The sequence below is a fragment of the Sapajus apella genome, unplaced genomic scaffold, assembly GCF_009761245.1.
Source record: "Sapajus apella isolate SASKATOON/1434 unplaced genomic scaffold, GSC_monkey_1.0 scaffold14, whole genome shotgun sequence".
Lineage (NCBI taxonomy): Eukaryota > Metazoa > Chordata > Mammalia > Primates > Cebidae > Sapajus > Sapajus apella.
This window is the reverse complement of record NW_022436954.1, coordinates 35,855,320-35,881,447: the sequence shown is the minus strand read 5'-3', so window position 1 is coordinate 35,881,447 and position 26,128 is coordinate 35,855,320. Positions and strand designations below refer to the sequence as shown.

The 26,128-nt window shown below is 34.0% G+C and overlaps 1 protein-coding gene across 2 annotated transcripts in view; it reads left to right on the top strand.

Annotated features, from left to right (window-relative positions):
* The window catches only part of ANO3 (anoctamin 3), a 173,086-nt gene that overhangs the window by 71,734 nt on the left and 75,224 nt on the right, over nucleotides 1–26,128 (top strand). For both annotated transcript variants that reach the window (XM_032283712.1, XM_032283711.1), the window contains 6 exons: nucleotides 1,830–1,961; nucleotides 5,024–5,130; nucleotides 7,727–7,782; nucleotides 11,053–11,174; nucleotides 15,637–15,771; nucleotides 21,509–21,605. In XM_032283712.1, the coding sequence (XP_032139603.1) occupies nucleotides 1,830–1,961; nucleotides 5,024–5,130; nucleotides 7,727–7,782; nucleotides 11,053–11,174; nucleotides 15,637–15,771; nucleotides 21,509–21,605 (649 nt within the window). The remainder of the gene's footprint in view (nucleotides 1–1,829; nucleotides 1,962–5,023; nucleotides 5,131–7,726; nucleotides 7,783–11,052; nucleotides 11,175–15,636; nucleotides 15,772–21,508; nucleotides 21,606–26,128) is intronic.

Here is a 26,128-nt window from a genome sequence, read left to right as displayed (position 1 = left end):
TTAGAATTGCCTCCTTTTATTTGATCCTCCTAGCCTCCTAATGAAGGAGAACAGATGGAATTACTCCCTCTCTTTAGAAATGAGGAATCTGAAGCTCAAAGATTGGAAATATTTAGCCCAATTTTAGTGACCAGCACTAGAACACTATCTTCCAACTCCTACCCCATTGCTTTTTTCAACTATGCTAATTTTAAAAAGCTTGAGTAATTGTGATGCAATCTATTCAATGTTTTCTACACATCTATACATCAGGCTCTCCAATGAGGTGACATTTTATTATTTTAAAGGCTGTCTTTATAATAAGAAGAAGCAAAATGAACACCTCAGATACTACATATTTATTATTTTAGGCTAGAAAAAAATTTTGTTTCCTCCAAAAACAAAAATGACTTGATAAGTAAATGATAACCTTACTTGGTAAAGGAAAAATCCAGACTTTCACATACTAATCTTTGCATTAGTGTATGATTTTTATTTCAGATTACACATGGTAATTTTACCATGATAGGCTTGAATGAAATAATTCCTGAGATACAATATTCACTGCCTGCCCATTGCTATACTAATTTTTTTTCTGAAATTTAAGCAGAGTTGGCCAAAGAAACATTGAGGTGTGTTATATTTAATACTTCTCTACAAAAATATTCTCACCTGCTACTTTGACTTGCTATTGCAGAAGCCAAAAATTTCCCCAGATAGAAACTTATAGTGTGTAAATGTTGCAATCGTGTTATTAAACAGCAATTATTATAGTAACTCTCAGTTTAGACTTTCAGAGTCAATCCTTGCAGTCAATGTTTCCTCTGTTTCTATTTTTCTCTGTAAAATAAATCTGATTTCAATCACTATATATGTTATAATAGAACTAGGTTATTAGCATAATCTAAAGCTGGAGCCAAAATATCCTGATGTCAGATTTCCCAAAACATTGTCCAAATGGTATATGCCAGGTGTCTATGCTAAACCCATTACTCAAAGTATAGTCAGTGGTTAGCAACGTGAGTATCCCTTAAGAGCTATGTAAAAATGTGGAATCTCAGTCCCCATTCCAGGCGCATTAAATTAGTATCTGCGTGTTAACAAGATAATCAGGTTATTCCTATGTTCATGAGAATCTTAAAAGTCCTGCAAAGGCTCCTTGTCCCAGTGTTTCTTATTGTAAATTGTCAAGTCTAGAATAAAACACCAATTTGCAACTCTCCAGTAAGATCAGCATTACTTTTATTTTATGAGTGAGGAAACTGAGGCAAGAAGTTAAATAACTTGTACAAGTTTATATGGCTAGTACAGTGCAATAAATTATAACTCAGTTTTGGTTGACTTTAAATTTTGCTATCTACCACACTTATGACTCCCAGTGCCACTGAATGGGTCACAGACATTTATTTATTTTCAGTTTCCACTTTTCTAGAGCTACAATTCTGTTCATTTAAAAGAATTAGGGAGTGATCTATTTCTATATCTGTATAGCTACATACATGTATACACACACTGTTTTAATAAATATATTTTGCTGCTTTAAAAAAATACTCTTTCCTACCACCACCTTTATGTATCTTGTTTCTGAAATCTTTTCCACAATTATTTTATTTTTTCATGAAGATAACATAGTTGTCCTGAAAGAGTTTAAACAAATGCAAGATTTGGTTTGTTTTGCTATTTTCTTCTTTCACGTGAGAACAGAAGCAATGCATGTTATGTGTGGTGTGTGTAGGTGTGTGTATCTCTTTTCAGAAAAGTCTCTTTAGTACTTAAGAGAATTGTAGTGGAAGGTAGTCACAGCTTTGGAATACAACCTAATCTAGTTCTAAAATGTGACTTTATTCCAGGATGCAAACTTATTTTAGAAGAATCAAAAACTGGATGGCCCATAACCCAATGGTTCTTGACAAGTCAGCTTTTCCAGACCTAGAGGAGTCAGACTGCTATACTGGCCCCTTCAGCCGTGCACGAATTCACCAGTGAGTTTCCTTCTTTTTTCACACTTCCTGCCTTTATACCTTTATGATTTGGGGCTTGTTTATAGAATAAAAATACCTGGGACCATTTTCATTGTTTACCAAATGCATCAGAGAACATGTTATTGTATTAAAATACACACTTATAAACAACACTAAGTGAATGTTATTAATTTGTTATCAATTTGATTATTTAGAGACATTCAGTAGTGAATAATTAATTGTAAACCCATGGACTGGTAGTCTAGTTTCTAACACTTTCAAAATAATTACTGTGGTGGTGACTCAGTTAAAATAACATTAATGTTAATAATAATAGGATTACTATTAATTAGCATGTTTGAGTAACAGGTTGTTGTAATAAATTATAATTGTTTTCAATAAACCTATATTTATTAATTAAGCTATTTTAGTTCAATCTTATCTAACTAAAATGAATGAAGATTTTAAAAGAGATTTGTTGCATGACTCTCTCTCCACCTACCTGCCTACCTACATACATACCTGTTTGTTTATTCATGTATTCATTCAACTAGTATTTAGTGTGGTTCCATATCACACAGGTTGTATATATAAAGGAACTTAAGACACAGTTTCTATCTTCAGGGTACTCCCAGTCTAATGGGGCAGACAAAAATGTAAATTTATAATTAAGTGGGGTAAACATAAAGATAGGCAAAGGCATGATCTATTAAAGGACTATAGCTGTAGTGCCTACTTTGCTATAGACTATTCTGAATTGACCTATATTCTGAGATGAAAGTTGAAAGGTTGGATGAAAAAGAATTCCAGACCACCAAACATGTAACACAGCCAGCGGTCAATGGGAAACCCTCCTTTTCCCAATAGTCTGTTTATTTTATTACTTATTCTTGGAGGTGTAACTAGAAGCATGCTTTCTAATTCCAATGATATTGGAATGGCAGAAGGAATAAAATTCCAAATGACTGTCAAGTTTAGAAAGAGGTCACAGTTTCATGGAAGCTTTTTCAGCTTTTTGCTGGACTTTTTCAGGACCTTTAAGGATGTGTGATACACCAAATGAAAAACATTCTACTCTTTCTTTTTAAACCCAAGAAACCAGAGTAATCTTTGGAAAACAGCAGCCAGATCATGCAACCGCCTTGCTTAAGACTCTGAAGTAGCTCTCCATTTGTGCTTACAATACAATTCAAGCTTCTTATTAGGTACTATATGAGCATAGATGCTATAGTTGCTGGCCAGCACTGTCACTCCATCTTCTGCATTTTTTCCCATCATTTGGTCACCCCAGCCATTACAAGCCTTGGTTATCCATTGAAAGCTCAAGCTTAGTCCTAACTCAGAGTCTTTGTTCTTGCTGTTCTCATTGTTTGCCATGCTCTGCCCCAATCTTGATATGGCATAGTCCTTCCTGTCATTCAGCTCCCACTCAAACGTCACCACCTCTGAGAGACCGGCTCTGAAAACATGACCTAAAGTGCCCTTGTCCCAGTCATTCTCTATGCCAGTACACTATGTCATTTTTCTTCATAGAAATTATCTGAAATTGTTATTTATTTTTTACTTCCTCTCTATAATGTAACTCCATGAAAAATGGTATTTATTTGCTTAAAAATTATTTGTTGAGGGAATGCTGAATCAATTTACTGGTGAAAGAGTCAGGTGGACAGTCCTTCTGCTACCTGCAATTCACAGGACCCTGAATTTTGTACATCTAAGTACAGAGATAAGAATACTAGAGGAACTCAGAGTCTAATCAAGCAGACACATGTGCATATTTACTTAAAAACAAGGCAGAGTAAAGTCAATGTATTAAGAAAGACAGAAATAAAATGTGCATTTTGTAGGAGGGAGAGCACCACATCCAAAGGAGAGGATCTGGTATGCTTTTTCGAAGGAAATAGCTCTTTTTGCCAGGTAAAAATATGGGGCAGCATAAGGAGAGAAGAAGGACCAGAGCAAAATCCAAAGGAAAAGAAGCATGGGATTTTAAGGTGATGATATTATGTTGGTACAAAGTAATCGCATTTGCATGAACCTAATAATTTTACAAGTTGACAGATGATTGGGTAAAAGAAGCCAGAGCTGTTAGACATAAGACTGAAGAAGTAAGTTGGAATGCAAGTACCGAGAGCTTTGAAGGAAAATAAGAAATTTAATGATGCTTGTAGAGGAAAGCTGTTGGCACACTGAAAGTAAGGGAGTGCTCTAAGAATCAGAGCTGTGCATTAAAAGTCAGGTGGGAAAATGCATGGCAAGTTAGGAGGATGTTCTACTCATAATCTAAAGAAGAGGCATTGAGACCCAGAGCAACAGATGGAGAGAGAGTTTAGTCAGAAAAGTTACACAGTTTGGCATTTGTTTGAATATGGAAAGTGAAGAAGAAGCAACCATCATAGAAGACGTACTAATTCAGGACTATGTGTTTGACACAATGGTGATTTATCACTCATAGATAACGTAACTAGAAACACGAAGTGTCAGAGGTGAAGCAAGACCCAGAACACTCCCATTTTGTGGAGGTTCCCAGCATACTAAAGTAAATACTGAACACAGACCCTTCCATTCCTCTTGGGGTCATGCTTTTGCTCTTACATCATTGGCTCACAAATGGTTCCTCCTTGCTACTCTTACCATGGTGACAGTAGTAGGGCATCAAGGGAAAGGTAGGACAATTGTTCATTGTTAAGGCTATGAAATCCAGATAAGCTAAATTGGAAAGCATGGTTTGGAGTATAACATCAATTTTTGACGTGTTCTATTTGGAAATACATTGCTTAAGGTAGTATAAAATATATGGGAGCCAATTGGCCATCTATTCTCCCCCTGTTCCATGTGAAACAAGAAATGGGAGGACACCTAGAGTTCCTTATAAACTGAAAGAAGATAACAAAATGAATATTTGATAATGCCTTTTATTATTTATGAGTGATTTCTTTTTCTGTCAATTAATTTATTTAAACAGGATGATTTCCCTTCTGGTTTACTATACTTCATATGCATTAGCTTTAATGGAACTTGTAACTATTGCTAGATTCTGTGTTCTGCTTTGAATATTAAAATCAATCCCCTCATCTTAACAGCTTCATAATAAATAATAAGGATACCTTCTTCAGCAATGCTACTCGAAGCAGAATAGTCTATCACATGCTGGAGCGCACCAAATATGAAAATGGAATATCAAAAGTGGGTAAGAACATTAATTAATAACAGAGTAGAATTTGCTGACACTATTTATTCCCAGAATTAGTGTTTAACAACTGAAGCTTTGCTTTAATTCATTAAATACATTAAATAGATTTGTGTAACATATTGAACACAAACTCTATAAATATTCAATTTTCAGCCTTTTAATAAAATAAAAACACTCTTTTGAGAGTATTTGGTCATAGGTATCAAAATGTGAAATGTGCAAATACTTTGAAACAGAAATGTTATTTCTTGAAATTTATCCCCCTCAGATAATCAGACGTTTTGAATGACAAAATATACAGAAATCTGTTCATCATGGGCTTGTTTGTAATGGATTTATCTGGAAATACCTTACATGTCCATGCTTGGGGACTGAAAAATAAGTTAGGCTGTGTCCATGTAAAAATTAAAATTTACTCATTAAAAATGAATGAATTTTTAATGAATTAAAATTCAGTCATTAAAAATTATGTGACATTTATTCACTCTTATTTTAACATAAAATTTTCAAGCATCTATTATACGAAGTACATGACTTAAGTCCTATACTCAGGGAGATTGTAAATTGTTTATGAGCTCCTTATTTATCAACTTCAAAAGATATCCTCAAACTATATGTCTCATGTAATTTCATTTCCTAAACTCACATACATAAAAAGACAAAAGCTCTAGAAGATATCTTTTTAGAAGTTACCTCTGTAAGGTGAAATAATAGCTAGTTTTAATCTTCTACATTTCTTTGTTGTTTAAATGTTTAGCAGTATGCTACAACATGTATAATACAAAAGAAACTTGAGAATGTTTCATCTAGAGAAGGTAAATAAAATGTAAAATTTATATAGAGTCCAGCAGAAAGCAACAGGTAACAAACAAGATATGCTTTTAATTATAAGGGTGACAAATAAAAGATGCTTGAAGGGATCAAATGTTAGTCACATCCTAAAAGCCTTGAAAATAAAAGGTTGACAGCCAGCAAAAACTTGCACCAATCTCTACTGATTTTATTAAAATTGAGTGTTATGTAAGTAAAACACACTGTGTTTCAAGACAGCCACTTTTTAAAGAAAAACCTTCAGACTGTGTCATTCTTTTGATTAATAATTTATTTATTATTGAGCATTCAAAACAGTTAATTCATACGCCTAAACCATACCAAAAATAAAGAAATAAATTTAATAGGTAATTTTTAAGGAAGTAAAAGTAGGCCAGGGTGCAATGGCTCAAGTCTGTAACTCCCGCACTTTTGGATGCTAAGGCAGATGTCAACTGAGGCCAGGAGTTTAAGACCAGCCTGACCAACATAGTGAAACCCATCTCTACTAAAAATACAAAAATTAGCCAGGCGTGGTAGCAGGTGCCTGTAATCCCAGCTACTAAGGATGCTAAGGCAAGACAATCGCTTGGACCTGGGAGATGGAGGTTGCAGTGAGGTGAGATTGTGCCACAGCATTCCAGCCTGGGCGACAGAATAACATCCTGTCAAAAAAAAAAAAAAAAAAAAAAAAAACAATGGAACTAAAAATAATGAAATCCAGAATATAAATTGAAAATGTGTCGAAATGTTAGTACTATATGCTTTTGTAGTCTTTTGAAATAAATATGACATTATAAATAATTATAAGGGTATCATTCTCTTTGTAGAAAATACAGTAACTACAGAAGAATTAAAATTATTCCTAAATATAATTCTCACTTATACATTTATACTGTTTATATATATATGTATATATTTATGTATGTATATACGTATAAATATATACACATATATAAATACACACACATAAATTAGACTTTTTAGCACCTATAATTTTCTGGTTTTTAAAATTCCATTATGAATATTTTCTCAAGCCCTTACTCTTTGAAAATATTTTTATGAATAGCTGTACAATATTGTATAAAATTCATCAAATCACTATGATTTACTAATTACCTATTGTAGTCTATTGTACTATAAAAAATAAATGATTTATCCATTTTAGATATGTAATTATTTCCAATTCTTTACTAATATAAATAATACTGCAACAACAGTTGCTCATTTAGTATCTGTTCTTACCAGGAGTATATGAGAGTGTCCATTTTGCTCTACCTGCATCAAGAGGGAGGAGATTTTAAGTGTCTCATATTGCTATTGAGGTTTTTTTGATTTGGTATTATACAATTAAGTATTTCTCAATACCAATATATTTTTGAGTTTTTTTTTTTTTTTTTTTGGTAGGGGATGGGGAGGAGGTGGAATATAGAATTTGTCTTCTTTCTTGACTAAACTTCGTTATTTGGAGAAAAACAAAAAGTTGCTTCTGGGTCACATGATCCTAAATAGGTGTGTTAAATGCCCAATATTTTATGACATGATAAAGTAAATCAATGTGGCAACTTGCAAATGTTCATTTACTAATATCATAAGGACATAAGTAGACCCAGCATCAATCTCTTTCACAATCTCAATGTCCCCCTAGGTGATGGGGATATTGAAGTCTTCGGGGTTATCTTAAATTTTTAATTAATTCTTTGTTCCCCATATATTTGTGTTGCTTCAGAGGAAATTTTTCATTGAAACTAACTCAAGAACTGTCCTTTTCTTCTCTTTGCAGGTATACGTAAACTTATAAACAATGGCTCATATATAGCAGCGTTTCCACCACATGAGGTAATTTGGAAAGGCAGTTTCCATTTTATAAACAAGGTTTTCATGCTCATTGCTTGGTCCTGTTGATTTCATTTGAATCTGACTGCCCACTCCCAGGAGAATTCAGTCTGTAGGTGGCCATAGGCCTTCTGTTTCCCCATTGTAATTTTGTGGCTGTCCACTGGCTCCTCTGCCTCAAAGCCCATCTACAATTTGCCCCATACTGGGATTCCTAGCCTTATCAGTGACATTCCTTCCTGGACTCTACAGCTGCTGCCCTCTGCTCTAGTACAGAGCTCCAAGCTTGATGCAACTCGAGATCCACACCGTTCCAAACAGAGCAGATTCCTGGTTTGTGCCTACTACTTTGAGATACCCGAAAATCTAAAACAAGCCCACCACAAAAACCTATAGCCAAATACCTACCTATTACTTATTATTTGCCATCTTATTACCCACCTACAATTTTTTCCAATTTTACCTTAAGTTCTGGGGTACAGGTGCAGATGTTGCAGGATTGTTATAAACATGTTTTAAATAGAAATGCTGCTCTATGCTGCAGTGTGCCCTGTCCACTCTAAATGATATTTGAGCCAACTTTTATTTCCTGACCTCTTTCTTTAAGGCCATTTTACATTTTAAGATAAGAGTGGGGTCTTTACAGGTTTCACTTCTGAACTTTCAAAAGCTATCACACTTCCATTTGTAAATTTATGACTGAGGACTTATAGTATATAGTACAAGGCTGAGGAATTTGCAGTCTGGTATGACTAATAGTTGATAAAATGTGTTGAATGCTTGCTATTTGACAGTTACCTAAATATTTTATGTGGATTGTCTCATTCAGTCCTTGCAACAACACTTTGATATGTATAATACTATTAACTCTGTTTTGTATATAGTTAATTGAGGTACAGAAAGGTTAAATATCAAAGGCACAGTTTTTAGCACAGGAAGCCAATCTCCAATGTTTATATTCATTATGGTATACCTACTTATAGTAAGAATAGACATAACAGGAAATATGTTTGTGTCTTTCATGAGCCAGACCTTGTGTATGTATTTTCCCATTCTGAAAATAACCTGGAGGGGTAAATCTTATTATTTTCATTTTGCAGATAAAGAAACAAAGCTTAGAGAAATTAAACACCATATCAAATAGCACATAATAAATGGTAAAGTGTTCAGAATGGCAAACTTAAGGCCCAAGCAAAACCTCTGTAGCAAAGAAAGGTTTAACTTCTTCTCTGTGTGGGTAATTTTCTCTGCATAATTAGACTGTGTTCTGAAAGTTCATTTGACAGTTTTTGCTTTTTTTTTTTTTGTGAAATTTGGGACTTATAAATAAGTTATAAGTAATTATCATCTTCCCACTTGTGTTTGTAATTTGGTTGAAATATTAATATATGGAATAAATACATGAAAAAAATAGAAAATAATGTTGAAATACAAGAAAGTAAATTAGAAGGTCAATAAAGTGAGCTCAGGAATTTTCTGTTGATTTTAAATGCTACTATTTGAGGTAAGAAAAATAAGGCTTATTAGGAGGAAAATGGAGTCATTGGCATAGACTATAATTTGATTAAGGATAGTTAAAATTTTATGCTTCCTTTTTTTCCTTAGTGAAGGAGACAAGTGCCAATCTCATATTTTTATCTGTAGTTGAAGTTTGTTTTTACTTACAAAAAGGACAATGGCTAGAGGGAAGGAGAAGAAATGTCTTGTGGAGTTTAGTATGAAAAGGAAAAATAAAGAGAAAAAGAGAAATGCATACACACACTCACTCACACATAATTTGTCCAAGATATTGATAGAATTTATAATTACATCGAAGTGAACAGGCAAACTACAGAATAGGAGAAAATTTTTGCAAACTACCTATCTGACAAAGGGCTAATACCCAGAATCTGTAAGGAACTTAAACAAATTTACAAGAAAAAAGCAAACAACCCCATCAAAGTAGATGAAGGATATGAACAGACACTTCCCACAAGAAGACATTTATGCAGCCAACAATCATATGAAAAAAAGGTTATCATCACTGGTTGTTAGAGAAATTCAAATTAAAACTGCAATGAGATACCATCTCATGCCAGTTAGAATGGCAATCATTTAAAAGCCAGGAAACAACAGATGCTGGAAAGGATGTGGAGAAAGATGAACACCATTGTGGAAGACTGTGTGGCAATTCCTCAAGGATCTGGAACCAGAAATACCACTTGACCCAGCAATCCCATTACTGGGTATATACCCAAAGGATTATACATCATTCTACTATAAAGACACATGCACACATATGTTTACTGCAGCACCACTCACAATAGCAAATACTTGGAACAAACCCAGATGCCCATCAGTGATAGAATGGATCAAGAAAATGTGGCACATATACACCATGGAATACTATGCAACCACAAAAAAGGATGAGTTCATGTCTTTGCGGGGACATGGTTGAAGCTGGAAACCATAATTCTCAGCAAACTAACACGGGAACAGAAAACCAAACACCACATGTTTTCACTCATAAATGGAAGTTGAACAATGAGAACACATGGACACAGGGAGGGAAACAGCACAGAGCAGGGCCTGTCAGGGGTTTGAGGGCCAGGGGAGGGATAGCATTAGGAGAAATACCTAATGTAGATGACGGTTGATGGGTGCAGCAACCCACCGTGGCTCGTATGTACCTATGTTCCAAGCCTGCATGTTCCACACATGTATCCCAGAGCTTAAAGTATAATACAGAAGGAGAGAGAGAGAGAGAGAGAGAGAGAGAGGAGAGAGAGAGAGGAGAGAGAGAGAAAATCTGACTAGTACTAGTGGCTGAGGCCTCTTATATTTTTTGAATGAGCACTTACTCTCTTCCTTAACTTGTAAAAATGGAAGAAACTTTTCCTGGGATTGCATCACTTCTTAAAGCAAAATATATTTTTCTGAACTTTCTGAACTAAAGATTATCAAAATTTTTCTCAGTGATGGTAAAGATATTGTGTTTATTAAAAGATCTTAAATTCTAGACAGAGAAGCCTTGAGTCTAGTTTACTTTAAGCTAAATGGGTCCTATTGTATTTTTTAAGTAATTTAATAAAAGATTTTTAAGTAATTATTAGACTATTTTTAATGAAAAATATGTAAAGGCATATCACATCATTCCAGTGATGGGCTTAAATTTACCATTTCTGAAGTTTTCAATAAGTTGTTAAATTATTCTGCAAGGGAAAATAGAGTTCTTATTCAGTTCAAATTTCACAAAAGAATAGACCCAAATATATCTTACTTTATCTGCTACAGGGAGCCTACAAGAGTAGCCAGCCCATTAAAACCCATGGACCTCAGAATAACAGGCATCTATTATATGAGCGCTGGGCACGCTGGGGAATGTGGTATAAACATCAGCCTCTGGATTTAATCAGGTACTGCAAATGGAACAATCATGAAAAGCAAAGTACGCTGTTTGTTGTCATTGTTAGACTTGGAATTATTTATTGTACTTATCAGTGACGGTGCAGGCTTTAAAAAAGCAACCACTGTCAGATTTTTCAGTAAAAGAAACTCAATGCAGGTAATTAGTTATCCAGGGGATGGGACAGCTGAGAAATCAAACAGGCTTTGCAAGGTGTCCAAGGGATTAGCAACAGCAAAAAATTACTAACACTCCTTACAGGTGGAGAGAAATTGTAATAAAAATATATTACCAGAACCCAATACCTATATACCATTGCTAGGGCTGCCATCAGAGAGATGAAAGTAAGGAGGAGGGTGGAGCCATGGAGAGGTCATAGAGAGGGAAAAAGGTCCTGGCTTATCTCTTTCTTCTACCTTTGAGTGGTTTAGTACTTCCTGACTCAACTTAACCAGAAGTAATTTAGAGTAAAACCTGACTAAAATTTCCAAACCAAAAAAAAAAGAAGTGAATCTAAGAGCAAAGAGGAAAATGACTAACACATGTTTGTATATATTTATTGTTCATCAAAGATCTACTCTATTTCAGGATGCATATTCTAGTAAGTAACTGCCTTCAACTTGAACTAGTCTTGAAATATTGTTGTATTCATGATTTATATCATTTATTTTGATGGAAGATAATTTGTTCTTTATGTTTGGAAATCATGAAATCTGTATTAACAAGGACTTAATCAAGTCTGTGGTTAACTATACGTATTTACAGAATGATAGAAAATGATCATTTATATTATATATGCTAATATTTTAAGCTGTTTATAAAGTATAAACATCAAGAATAAATCATAGCTTAATGAGTCAGTGCCCCCAACATAAAACAGATGAACACTGAGAGGGGTACTTGTAGAGAATTTAATAAAAGAACTATATACAGAAGCATAAGCCCGGGCCAAGGTAGGCAGTGATGGATAAGGAAGCTCCCAGAAACTAGCATAGCTGGAAGTTGCTATCAAACCTAGATCTTGAAGAGGCAGGGTGAGAAAGCATTTGGCAGAACCTGTCAAAATCTAAAACCATAAAAATGATGGGTCATCTGAAACAAGCTATGACCTAGAAAGAAAGCAGCCATGGCCAAACACGGACCAAGAGGGAGGAAGCCAGGTTAATAAATACCCCATCTCTTTTATCTTGCCCTCTGATCTCCTGCTGGCACATTCAGTTGGTCAACAAGTCCATCAGGAAGGCAGAAGAAAATAAGAAGGAACAAAGCTTACAGAGTCCATAGAGGTAGCCACCTAGTGCCTATAGAGAAAGGAAAAAAGTAGAACGTGGATCTGGAAATACAGAGGGTAAACATCCACCACCAAACACTTTTAGTTTCAAACATTAAGTACTTGGGTATATTCAGAACCAAAATGTTTTATTTCTTAGTCAGGTGATCACAAAAAATTCTCAGATTTTATTTTATACAGATGGAAGAATTATTTTAGAGATAGATGAACAGAGTGAAATGTGCTGGTTCACAAAGCATATCTATTAGGAATGAAAATGAAGTTAGGATTTGCAAGCATGTCCTCCAGTCTTATCCATATTATTGCAAATGACAGGATCGTATTCTTTTTTAAGGTTAAGTAGTATTTCATTGTGTATATATACCATATTTTCTTTATCTGTGAGGCAGAGAAAAACAAATACTGCATAAACTCATGTATGGGTAGAATCTAAAAAAGTTGAACTCCTAGAAGCAGAGAGTAGATAAGTACTTACCAAAGTCTGGGGGTAGGGAGGAGGCAGGGACTGGGGAGGTATTGGTCAAAGGATATGAAATTTGATTAGGAAAAATACATTCAAGAGATCCATTGTATAACATGGTGACTATAGTTAATAATAATGTATTATATTATTGAAAATTACTGAGTATATTTTAAATGTTCTTACTATAAAATAAGGATAAATATGTGAGGTAATACATATGTTTATTAGCTTCATTTAGTCATTCCAAAATATATACATATTTCAAAACCTCATGCATGCAATAAATATATACAATTTTCTGTTGACAAAAAATAAATACTTGTGTTACCAAAATTGAGATGGTGATGAGGCAAATATGGATATGCAACTATTTATGTGTAGAATTTTCTACAAGGCCCACTTTTCTACAACAAGCAGATTGTCTTAAAATTTGTGGCTACTTATTTTGAGTAAGTTGTTCTTAAAACCACCCACTTTTGAGGACGTGATTCTCTTATTGTGTTGCTTTCTATCTGTAGTGAGAGAAAGAGGGTTTTCAGGGTTGGATTTCTTTATATTCTTTGGTTATGGATGATGGAGAACCATAGGCACAACCTGTATTGTCTCATGCTGAATAAAGTTGTTTTTCAGTAGTAGATGAAAAGTCAGATACAGGCAATTTCTTTTTTTTAATATAAATAACCATTTCTGGACATGTGTCTATGGTTTTTCCCATTTTAAAAATAAATTTAAACATTTTGTAGCTAAGGCCTATTTTAGTTTCAGTCTGTTTTTCCATGAAAAATATTTGAAGCTATAAAGAGCACATATTCAAAATCATCAGCTACAAAACTTGCTTAGCAAAATTCTTGTATGGCAATTTAAAAAAATATTTCACAATAGGTGTTGAAGGCATTTGTATTTAAAAACAATATCACCAAAGGAAACAATTCAAAAAGCATAGATTTCCACATTGTTTTGTTTTACAATAGAAATTATTTCAGCAGCAGAATTCTATCATTGAGTGAAATATGACACAGGGCACAAATATTAAAAAAAAAACCAGATTAAAAGAGAGTAGCTATGGTTGAAGTATGATGAGAAGTTACAGCAATAGCAGCCCCCTCTTCCTCCTTCTTCCTCCTTGCTCTGTTTGGAACACAGGAATCATAGAAGGTTGTGAGTACCAGTGGTCCAAGGCAAGGACATTTTTCTTTAGCCTCTTTTACTTGTCACCAGCTCCTTTCTCCTGACACAGATCTGAAAACTATTTTTACTTAGGTGACTGTACTGCACCAAATAATATTGTTGTTTCTATTAACCTTCAAGAATGTGTAATTTAAAATACCATTATTGATATCAGTATGATATAGATAATACTTTCTATATAAGCTCAATTGTCTGTGCAGGCTTCTGTCATCATAATTATAAAGGTACTCTATTGTGTTAGTAACATGTGCTGAAAACTTTGCTCCACCCCACAGAGGAACATTTGTTCAAGAGAACAAAATGGTTTTTCAATACCTGTTAATGTAATGAGTTTCCATTTCAAAGTAGAATATTATTATTGTATAAGAAATTAATGTTCTATTGATCTGTGTTTCCTAGGAAAGATAAATAAAATGGAAAAAAAATGGAGAAATGTAGGATTATTCCAGGCCTACACCCAGTGGAATGTGCAAAGGATTTAATTGGCACAATACAGAGAATGAAGCGGAAAGAGAATAGTTTGCAGAAAGAGAAGCCTTGTTAAGGAAATATGACAAGAGAATTTTCTTCTTAGCAAGAATCACTGCTCAGTACAGTATTTCCAAATGAACTTTAAAGTGCCAATCTTTATTGAAGGAACAAAACTGTGTGTGTTAATTAACAATCTTTAGAAGATGGAGACCAAACAGGAGTAAAGAAGTCAGGAAATTGTCATTTTTACCAGGCCTTTAATATCAGCAGTAGGTTAAGTGAAGAAGGAGCTATTGAGTAGTTATTAGAGCTGCCTTATTCCTCTGCCATTTCAATTTAAATAATATTCATCAGCTAGAGGGGAGTAAAATTCATTAACTCTCTTAGCGTCCTTCAGTACTTCCTGTGACAGGTATTAGTGAAGCAACACATAGGTCAACCTTTTAGCGGCTTACAATCGTATAGGGAGGAAAATGAATGGAAGCATGCCTGGTAATTGTCATACATTTTTGTAAGTTTAGGGACAGCATTAACCAGGGTAGATATTGTGTGCTTTGGAAACTGCAGAGGTGAACTTTGTTGAGGAAGGTGTGGCATAATGGTGCACATTGTGTCTAGCATAAGGGTGTGTGGTTAAGGTGCAGATGGAGATGAAAATCTAAACTGCACCCAGAGGGAAGAGCTTTTTCTAATTTGCGTGAAAGCTGTGTTGTTTAGGGCAGCTCTGTGATGTGAACAATGAGAAGGGATGCTAGCAGGAAGATGGAGAAAAGCAAGAATTGGGTTATATAAAGGCTTCTGAGCCATATTAAGAAGTATGATGTATACATAAATACATGTGACAGAATTGCCCCTATAATGAAAATGTTTAAAAATAAACACTATTACCATTATTGGATTCATTAACAAGCAGGAGTATTAGATACTCTAGGTGGAGCTGAGGAGGAACTGAGTGTAGCCTCAAGTTTCCATCTGAAATTCTGACTAGGTGTGGCATCAATGTTTGTAATATTGCTTATGTTGCCTTAGCTCAGTCTAAGAATTTGCTTTCTCATGCAGGCTATACTTTGGTGAGAAGATTGGACTATACTTTGCTTGGCTGGGATGGTATACCGGAATGCTGATTCCTGCAGCAATTGTTGGCTTGTGTGTTTTCTTCTATGGATTATTTACAATGAATAAAAGTCAAGTGAGGTAAGCTATTAAGAGTTCTATTAAAAATGTTTGGCCTGTCTTCTGAGTGGCCAAATTTTAATGATAATGCTGACTATAAAAAACAAATGGTTGATGATACTGTAATTTAATTTATTTGCTGTTTCTGTTTTTTTTGTTGTTGTTAGGAAGGGAACACTATTATAAAAGGTTATTTTTATACTTTTATGTGCAGCCTCCCTTGGGTAAGTTCCAAGACTGTTTATGTCAAATTTCTCTTTCCAGTATATACCACATAATAATTCAAAAATGTGATAGTTGTGTGCAGTTTACATTTGTATAGCATTTGTTAATCTAGAATGCCCTCTCAATATATTCATCTAAATCATTATAATAGCTATAATATATAATTTACAATTTCAATTTGTAATTTACCAAGGCCTTCCAAATACATTATTTCATCTGCTGTAACCTTCACTAACACCCTTAGAGATGCACAGCCCTTTTTGCACATGAGGGATACTTCAAGATGTCTAAACAAAACAATTATACAACATAAATCTTGCTCTCAGCAGCCTCTTGTACTATCCTGAGTTCATGACAGAACATAACATACTTTCTACTTTATTATTACTCTCTGGAGGAATAACCATTTATAAATTGTATTTAGCATCCACTTAAGATATAGAGATGGCAGTGAAATTGGATTTAACAAAAGTTAAACATGTATCAAAATGGTGATGCCTCTGTTAAAGTGACTTAAGATTTGGAAATAGGAATAATACATTATTATTTAGCAAGGGCAAAAGTCATCCTAGCATTAAATAATCCTAACATCAAGTTCTATTTAATATATCACAAGCATATTATCAACTTTAATTTTATATGATCAAATTCAAAATATGAAAAATATCTCTCCTCTTTCTTTCAAAACTGAACACTTTCTTCTCTTTTGGTCCATCTTTTAACCGTGGCCTTGCTACTGGTTGCTAAACATGACAGTTAACGCTAAAGTTATATTCTTCATGAGATCATAGAAATTAATTTCGCTGAATTTTCATTAACAAATATGTATATGTATGTATGTGTATAACAATTTTACTTTAAAACAAAGCACTTTTATTGTCCTAGAATTAAATCCTATTCAATAACCAAGTGGCTTGATTTGATATCTCAAGCTCCCCTTATTCTTCATGAATGTTAATGATAAATATCATAAAAACAAAGAAACACCTACTGCCCAAACTCATTTGACCTAGTCATGGGTTTATTTCAGAGTTTTGCAAACTCACTACCATCTTGCAAAGCACCATCTTCCTGAACTAAATTCTGCCCACCGGACACATCCATTGTCCTTTTGGGCATTTCCCTGTATCCTGTTGTATCAGTAACATCTAGAGCTCAGAAGAAAGGTTGTGGCTTAGAGTTACAATGAATTGGAAAAAAGTAAACACACTTTTAATATAAATTTTAAAATATGTAAAATGATTCTTCAACAGCTACTGTTCAAATTGGTTCTGTGGAGAACATATTAACAACATTTCACCATATGATGTAGACTTCCCCCCTCCGCCACTACAAAGCTGAAAATGAGCAAAGAGGAATGAAGGGAATAGATTTGCTGTTTCTATTGATTTATATACCAATGGAGTAAATTAGACTTTTTTTTTTTGTATGAGATAATTATTCTTCAACCTTTAGTACAAGGAGTGTTTTAAAAAGCATTAGCAAACTCTTTTCTTCAGTGCTTTATGGTATTTTATTACTCCCACTTCCGTCACACTATAATTAAGATCCTGTCAGACTTTCTATTCTAAACCAAGATAAGCAGCACTGAATATCTTGACTGAAAATTTGGGGACTTAAATTTTCCATTCAAGGTGTCAGACATGGTTGAGTTGTAGGTGCTATCATGGTGGGTGAGGGAAGGAAAGCAAGCTTTTATTTTGTGTTGACTTATGTTAGTACAATTTTATTAAGCTCTTTTTTGCTTGTTGCAGGGTAGAAAAATGTTCCAAAGCTGCAAATGTGGCTCTATCAATTATGTTTCTACCAGCTGTGTTAAATTAAGGTTATGTTTCTTAATTGCCCTGCACTTCATCATAGAAGTAACTAACAATCAAGTTTTAGATGACTGTATATACATACATGTATATATTTACATGTATACACTGGTCTTACATAGTGAAATATGGCCATGTCTATGCCTGGGAAAAATACAGGAATTTGAAAATGAACAGACAAGTACATGCGGCCTGTTTTTCCCTGGGTTTCAGGAACCAGGAAACAGCTGAAACCCTAACTCCCTGGCCTATTCTTGCCTCTTCAGCGTCAGAACTCACCAATAAATTAATGTGGTTTTCAATATTGACCAAATTTTTACAAGTCATTGCTTCTTGGAGGATTCCCAAGCCTTCTCTTGACACTATCCTTAGTAATAAGAGTTTCTTCCATTTATGAAGTACCTGAATGTGTAAAGTACATTGTAAAAATGTTAAATCTAATATCCCAGTTAGATATCACCATTTAAAGATGAAGAAATTGATCCTTTTAAAAAAAAGTGATTTGATCAGGAGACTGTATCTAGTAAGTATTCAGCTAAGTTTCAAACCTATTTCTGTTTTTTAAATTATCAATAATAATAATTTTATAATTAATATATAATTACAGAACTAAATTAATCATTGTTTTATTAATTTAGATTTAATTATCAATGGATTATTAATAAATATTTATTAGCAATGAGAACACAATGTGAGATCTACTTCCTTAATAAATTTTTAAGTGCACAAGACAGTATTATTGACCACAGGCACAATATCGTACAGCAGTTCTCTGGAATTTATTATTCTTATGTAACTAAAATTTTTGATCCATTTCACCCTCCATTCCTCCCTCCCCCTAACCAATGGCAACCACCATTTTACTCTGGTTTTTATGAGTTCAACTATTTTATATACCTCATATAAGTTGAATCATTCAGTATTGGTTCTTCTGTGACTGGCTTAATTCAGTCAGCATAATTTCTTCCAGGTTTATCCATGTTATCACATATGGCAGGATTTCCTTCTTTTCTGAGACCAAATAATATTCCATTATACATATATACCACATTTTCTTTCTTCATTCATCAATCAATAAACATTTAGGTTGTTTCCGTATCTTGGATATTTTTAATAGTTCTGACATAAATGTGGGAGTGCAGACAGCTCTTCCAGATCATGATTTCATTTCTTTTGGTTATGTATTCAGAAGTGGGATTGCTGAATCATGTGGAAATTCTATTTTTGATTTTTGAGAAACCTCCCTACTGTTTTTCATAACAGCGGACCATTTTATATTTCTACCAGCAGTATACAGGATTGCAATTTCCCCACATTCTCACCAATACTCATTTTTTGTTTTTAGGTATAATAGCAATCCTAACAGGTGTGAGGTGATCTTTTATTGTAGTGTTGATTTGCATTTCTCTGATGATTATTTCTGATTTTAAAAGCAATGATTTATCCATAATGCCCTACTGCTTTTCCTTACACCTAGTTTCACACTTTCCCCAAAAAATGTGTACCACGAAGCACATATGTTATTTTCCATTCTTTGTCATGTTCGCTCAATTATAAGGAAGCATCAGGACCCTCAAATGAGTGGGTCCAGACATCCACCCCCATATCGAAAACTTTTTCGCTACTTTTATCCTTAATTGGTAGTAATGATTGTTTCTTTGAAATCGCACTTGATGTGTATATTTAGCAATAAATAAATACAAAACAAAAGAAAGCTACAATTTGAGTGGTTGTTTAGATAACACTGCAAAAGAAATTCAGAAACTCTTGTGTTGGGCACTGTCCCTCCCTCTAGTGGTTAAGTAAAGTCAAAGAAACTTGTGATACTCTTAAGTACCTTATTTTAGACTAAAAATTGTCAAAAATTGTTTGATGTTTTTTTGTGTATCATGTATTGAGTTGAGCTTTGTGTAACCTTCAGAAAATTAATATAATGATTCCAGCAATAAAATTAGGACCCAGTCTAATGATGGAAATTCTAGACTTGGTGCTTGAATAAATCTGGGCTTTTGATTGATCCCATTTGGAAATTGAGAAAGATTATGTCACATAAACCAACTTCAGCACCCTTTTGGTGTAAGATTCTAGTGCAGGACAAATTGTATCATTTGTGAAAAAATAAATTTTTTAAAAAGCTCATTTCAATTAATTTTTTAAGAAATATGTTATAGTTCTTATTCCTACAAATTAATAGTATTGATATGAGGAGACATAATCTTCTCTTTCTTGTTGTTTTTTAAAATGTATATTTTACCTGCTTTCTCCTACTTTATATAGACATCCTGATTACTAGTAAGATAAGTATGAAAGTAGAAGTATAGACCCATTCCATCATGATGATCAGTAATAAATTATTACTTGATAGAAAAGTTCCCTTAAAATACGAAACAAACTTTATCTCTCATTTAGATATAATTAATGAAGAACTGGATGTACAATCAGAAAAACCTAAGCTGGGGGTTCCTGAAGTGTCTTTTGCTAGCTCTATAATCTTGAACAAGTTCCTTAAATTGAACATTGTTACTCTCCTTTTACTGGAGATTATTGCCATTACCTGAGATTGGAGTAAAGACTAAACAATTTGACAGACATGAATTATCTTTCCCCACTGTAAAGCATTTTGTTACTATGGGATATCATTACTTACTCTTGATCCCCTCTTTGGCTTGAGATTATATACATCTTACACTTGAAATACACATTGAAATGCACATGCATTATTTGTGTGTTTTGGTTTTTTTTGGTTCAAAGACAAACGTGTAAAAACAACAAATCTTGCTGTAAACATTGCCAGTTAAACTTGTGTTGAGTTGAATTTCCAGACACATTTTCTAAAGCCTTTAAATTCCTTTCAACATTTCCAGAGAAGATTTAGTTTAAGACAGTTAACTCAGGGAATACTAAATGAGAAAGGGCCATTTATGAGAATAAAGGGCTCAAAACATTCTTAAAATAAGTTGCTGAGACCTGTGAGTCTATGAGGCTTTTCAGAAATTGTTATTGATGTGTTAGTGCTGTCACAAAGTCATCTAGAATGTATTCTGAGAGGTTTTTTAAAGGCAGTGGACATAAAACTGAAGAGACGTGTCGTAGAGTTACATTCTAATGAACATATTTACATAAATATAAACTACGGCATGTCATTGTGACAGTGTATGTCAAGGCACTGCAAAAGGCCCCCCAAAACAAACAAACATAAAAAAACAATTATTTTAATCTGCAATGAACATTCTGCACCAACAATGTGTAGTGCAGTGGGTGTTATAAATTGTGTGGTCACTAGACTTGAGAAATCCAAATAGGTTTGATTCCAGCTCAGCCACTTCCAAGCCTGTGAGTTTGGCTAAAACTTCATTGGTATACCTCACAAAATTATCCTGAGGCTATGAAATCACGTATAAAAGAGTCATTGTAGACAAAGTTTCACCAGTATCACCCAAATGTAAAATATGGCCTGTTATCATTACAATATCTTGACAGCATTTTCTAAAATAAAAGAAGCAAACCAAAACTTTTGCATCACAAATATTCTCAAGTGTTTGAGTTGGAGTCACACCACAGTCTAAAACTTCTTCCTTACTTGCCCACTACTCCCCACTCTTCTCATTTCTTCTTTTCCTCCCTGCCTTGCTGCTTCCAACAGGATTTGCTGTCAGGACTAAGTGAATTCCTAGTCATAGTTTCATCCTCTGTTTTTATTTTCTTTTTTTCTCAAGCCAAGAAATTTGTAAAGCCACTGAAGTCTTTATGTGCCCTCTCTGTGACAAAAACTGCTCCCTGCAGAGACTCAACGACAGCTGTATCTATGCCAAGGTGAGTGTGGGCCTTTGCATTCTCCTTCCTGAGCTGTGTACTAAGAACCGGGCAGTAAGAAGTCCTCCAGCCAATAGCTTTTCACCAAAGTTAAGTGTTCTCAAGAGTGTCAATGATCATAAGTGCCATTGACTACTGAATAAAATGTCAGTCCGTTGCAATTACAAAGCAAGGATACTTTTATTTGAACATTTTGGTCATCCTTTGTTTTTATAACTGATTTTTGCCTCCGTAGATAAACATAAACTTGCACTTGTAATTGTATGTAGATTCTTTTTAGGAAACAAACGGTTACTTCTATTGCTACTTACTAAGTTTGTATGTTACATAAAAACTTATGAAGTTAAAATTCTTCTACTGGTAAAGAGAAAATGAAATAACATACCAAAAATTCCCAAATTGCTGCCTATTAGAATTACCTGGAGGGTTTTTAAAACCCCTGAATTTCAGGCCAAACCAAGGGCAATTAAATCAGAATCTTTGGTATTGGAACATAGATATTGGTATATTTCAAAATTTTCTGGGTAATTTCAATGTCCATCCAAGTTTAAGAAACACTGAATTCTACATTTGTATTTTTCTTTATAAAACAGTTCGTAAAAAATATGTTATGAAGTATAGTTAACATGTAATGAAATGTACCTATTTGAAGTGTATGAATTGATACATTTTGTTATACATGTGCACCTGTGAAACCATTAGCATAATCAAAATAATGAACATGTCATCTCCAAAAGTTTCCTCACATCCTTTTAAATCCTTGCCTCCCTGACCTTCCCCTGTACTCTAGCAGCCAACTGCTTTGTGTCATTATAGATAAATTTGTATTTTCTAGATTCTTTTGTAAATTGAATCATGTATGTATGTATATTTTTCTGGCTTCTTTCACACAGCATATTTATTTTGAAATTCATTCATGCTGTAGCATTTATCAATAGATCATTCATTTTTATTGCTGAATATTTCATAATATCTGTAACGTGTTTGTTTATTCTCTTACCTATTAATAAAATTTTGGATTGTTTCAAACTGTTGCTGATTTTAAACAAATTTGATATTAACATTCATGTACAAGTTTTTATATGGACAAATGCTATCATTTCTCTTGGGTAAATACCTAGGAGTAGACTGGTTGGATCATCCGATAGGTATGTGATTAGCCTTTTAAAACTCTGCTAAGCAAAACTTTTCCTATGTGTTGATACCATTTACATACCCACCCATCGTGTATGAGAATTCCAATTTTCTGTGTAGTCACTGAGACTCAGTGTGGTCAATCTTTATAAATTTTAACAAATTATAACCCTCTTTCTATGTACTATACCCAAGTCACTGTGAAAAATGAGGGTTCCCAGTGGCTGGAGGGAAAAGGCAGTATTCCTGACTCCTGTCCTCTTAAGTGGTGCTTTCCTTGACAGATAGTTTCCTTGCGTACATGTTCACTGAATACTGCCTAGGTTGTTCTTCTCTACACCCTGGGAATTCTTTAAGGTAGTAATCTGAGAAGTAATAATGTGCACGTTGTTTGTTTCCAGTCTCTCAGGGCTCATTGCCCATTGGTGCCTGATATTTACCATTTTTTAATGTGTTGTTTCATACATTTTGTGCATTTTGGGGGTGTTTCCAGAATAGAGATAAAATCAGTATCTTTTACTCCATTTGTTCCAGAAGTGGAAGTCTCAATACAATTAATTTTGACAAGGCTGGACGCAAAGTCCAAAGCCACTCAATGTCCTTACTGCAAGAACATAACTTATAAAGTTAGTTTCTGAATTATTTATCTTGAATGAAGCACATGTGAAAAGTCTGTTTTGTTTATAATTTGATTTCAAAATAAATGTTTAGTTTTAATTCTTTTAAATGTTCCATAAAGATGATAGGGACTTAGAAACATGGTTATCTTGTTTGGAGGCAGCATTTTCTTATCATTTTTGCAAGAACCAAGTGTGTTAAGAAATATTAGATATATATGCATATGTCCTTCTCCTAGCCTATGTGTTTTAGGCATATAACAGCCTTAGGAATGCCAAAAAATCCAGATATATGTTAACTTCTTCTTCTTTCACTTGGACATATCTAATAACACACATTGGCATTATTTTTACACTGAAGACAAGAAATAATCACATATGGCAGAGTGATAACGTGAGGAAACCGTCCAAGGAAACACCACATCTAAGGTGCTTTTGTCATCATACAGTAAATACATCTCTTCTTTTCTCAACAGAGAAAGGTACATTTAAGGACAGGGATGACTCATAAAGAATTCACTTAATAACTTATGTAAGGAAGGTGAAAAAGTTAGCTTGCAAAGGAGACTATTGCCTTATAGAAGAATACAATAAATACAATCCACTAGGATGAAATGTCTTTTAGTTTTTCCTCTGGCTAAGGCAAAATGTAGCTACTTGTTTTATACCTTAAAAATAAGACTGCCTCTTCCCTTATTGGTTGGAACTCAACATTCTCTTTTAATATAAATTTTCATGTTTAAATATATAATACTTTGTTGATGGATAGAATCAGATATAAGGGAGCAGATTTTTGCCAAAGGAACAAGCCAACCAATTTAGGATCATCTAGAAACAAAATCACCTAGACACATAATTTAGGGAGCTCTCAATTCAGTTTCTTATGGAATCTGTCACTGCTTGTGACAAGAGGAAATTAAATTTTCTGTACTATATTGAAAAGGACATGTATGTACATGTAATCATTCCCTTTATAGTTTCAGTGATGTGTTTGTATGGAAAATAACTGGTCTTATCATATGATAAAAATTAATATTTAAGTACATTAATGTTTCCTTTCATGACTATTTTTATTTTAGTACTTAAAAGTATTGGAATTAGGAATTTTTGCAATTAAATAATTTAGTGATATTTGCACACATTTAAATGCACTGACACTACACTTTCAAACCCTATGATGCTAGGAATTCTCATTTAAGGTGAAATAATTAAATAGAAGATCCTACATTGTTTTTCATATAATTGAAAAATGACTCAACCCCTTAAAGTTAAAGCTTATTCATAATAATTTTATTTTAAAAAATTTGTTTAACAAACATTTACTCAATACCCAGTATGAACCTCAGACTGCATACTGATTTGAGGTTACAACAGAAGTAGGAGAGAAGCTGTTCCTTTCAAAAAAAACTTCATCAGAGTCTGCATAAGACTGTACATCAGATCATCTAGAACATTTGTTAAAAAGCAGATTCCTGGGCTCCACATCCTGAAATTTAGAATCTATTGGTCAAGGATAAGGCCTAAAACTCTCCATGATAACAAGCTCCTCCAGTGACTCTGATTTCTAGGACTGCATTTTAAAAAGATGTGGAGAATAGGCTAATCAAGACTTCATTTTTTATCTAGCTTCTGCCCAGATTCAGCAAATAAAATGGTTATTCAGGCTTTACCATGCCCAAGAGTTAAGGAATGAGGGTGTGAAAGGGAGTGACCTCCAGCCTCAATTCTGACTCCCTGCCCTCCAAATCTCCAGTAATAGCCCTGCATGCAGGGTTGAATCTGCCAAGGTGGCACTTTGTTCTCCTATCCTGAAGGGACTTCAGTAGGATATAAGTGGCATTTTTTAGAGCCTTATGTTTTTCTGAACCTATCAGGCAATTTTAGACCAAGACCCAGCAGCTATCATGGAGAAAACGTAGACATTCTGCTTCCAACCTAATAAGAAATAGATCTCCTTAAACAGTACCCACATTTATTGATTTGTAGCGACATTCAGCTCTTCAAGAGAAATCAGGTGTCAAAGAAAATGGACAGTTTGTACTTAAATCAAGCTTTGAGGCTAAGTTTGCTACCTTCTTTATATATTATGCCTAGTCACATGAACAATGTTGAACAAAATGCCTGCCATGGGTCCCTCTATTCATAAAAACAAGCTGTTTTTCTAATAAAAATAATTTAATGTATTATATGTGTAATTATATATGTAGGACAAGATTCTTTCTACTTTTAGAAAAATCTGGTATGCTGCTTATGGAATTTTCTCAATATTTCATCTGGAATTTCTTCAAAATATAAATATATTTTCTCAATATTTCAATGGAGTTTCTTCAGTGCTCTTGTCCTATTAAACAGAGGGCCACTTCTCACTTAATTCTCCTGTCAGTCACCCATGATCTAATCTTGAGCCATTCACAGTAAGCTTGGCTCTTCCTTCACTTTTTCCCACTTTCATCCAGCAGCTCATATGTCAGCACCCTAAATAAAGCCCTTAACACCTCAAGCTATAACCATATACCTCTAGTTGTTCTTGTTGTCTCTATGATTTTCCATATCATAACACATCCCATGTGTAATAGCTTGATAAATCTAACATATGATTATACAATGTCGCACTCTTCCTTCGAGCAAGCTTCTAAGTCTTCTCTAATGCTCCATCTTTATCTCCCATTAGATGTATGTAATCCCATATTACAAGAGTATTACATGTATTCCAACTTTATCTTATTAAGGTGTTTCTAAAATGTTAATGTTTAAATGTATTGACTTAAAATG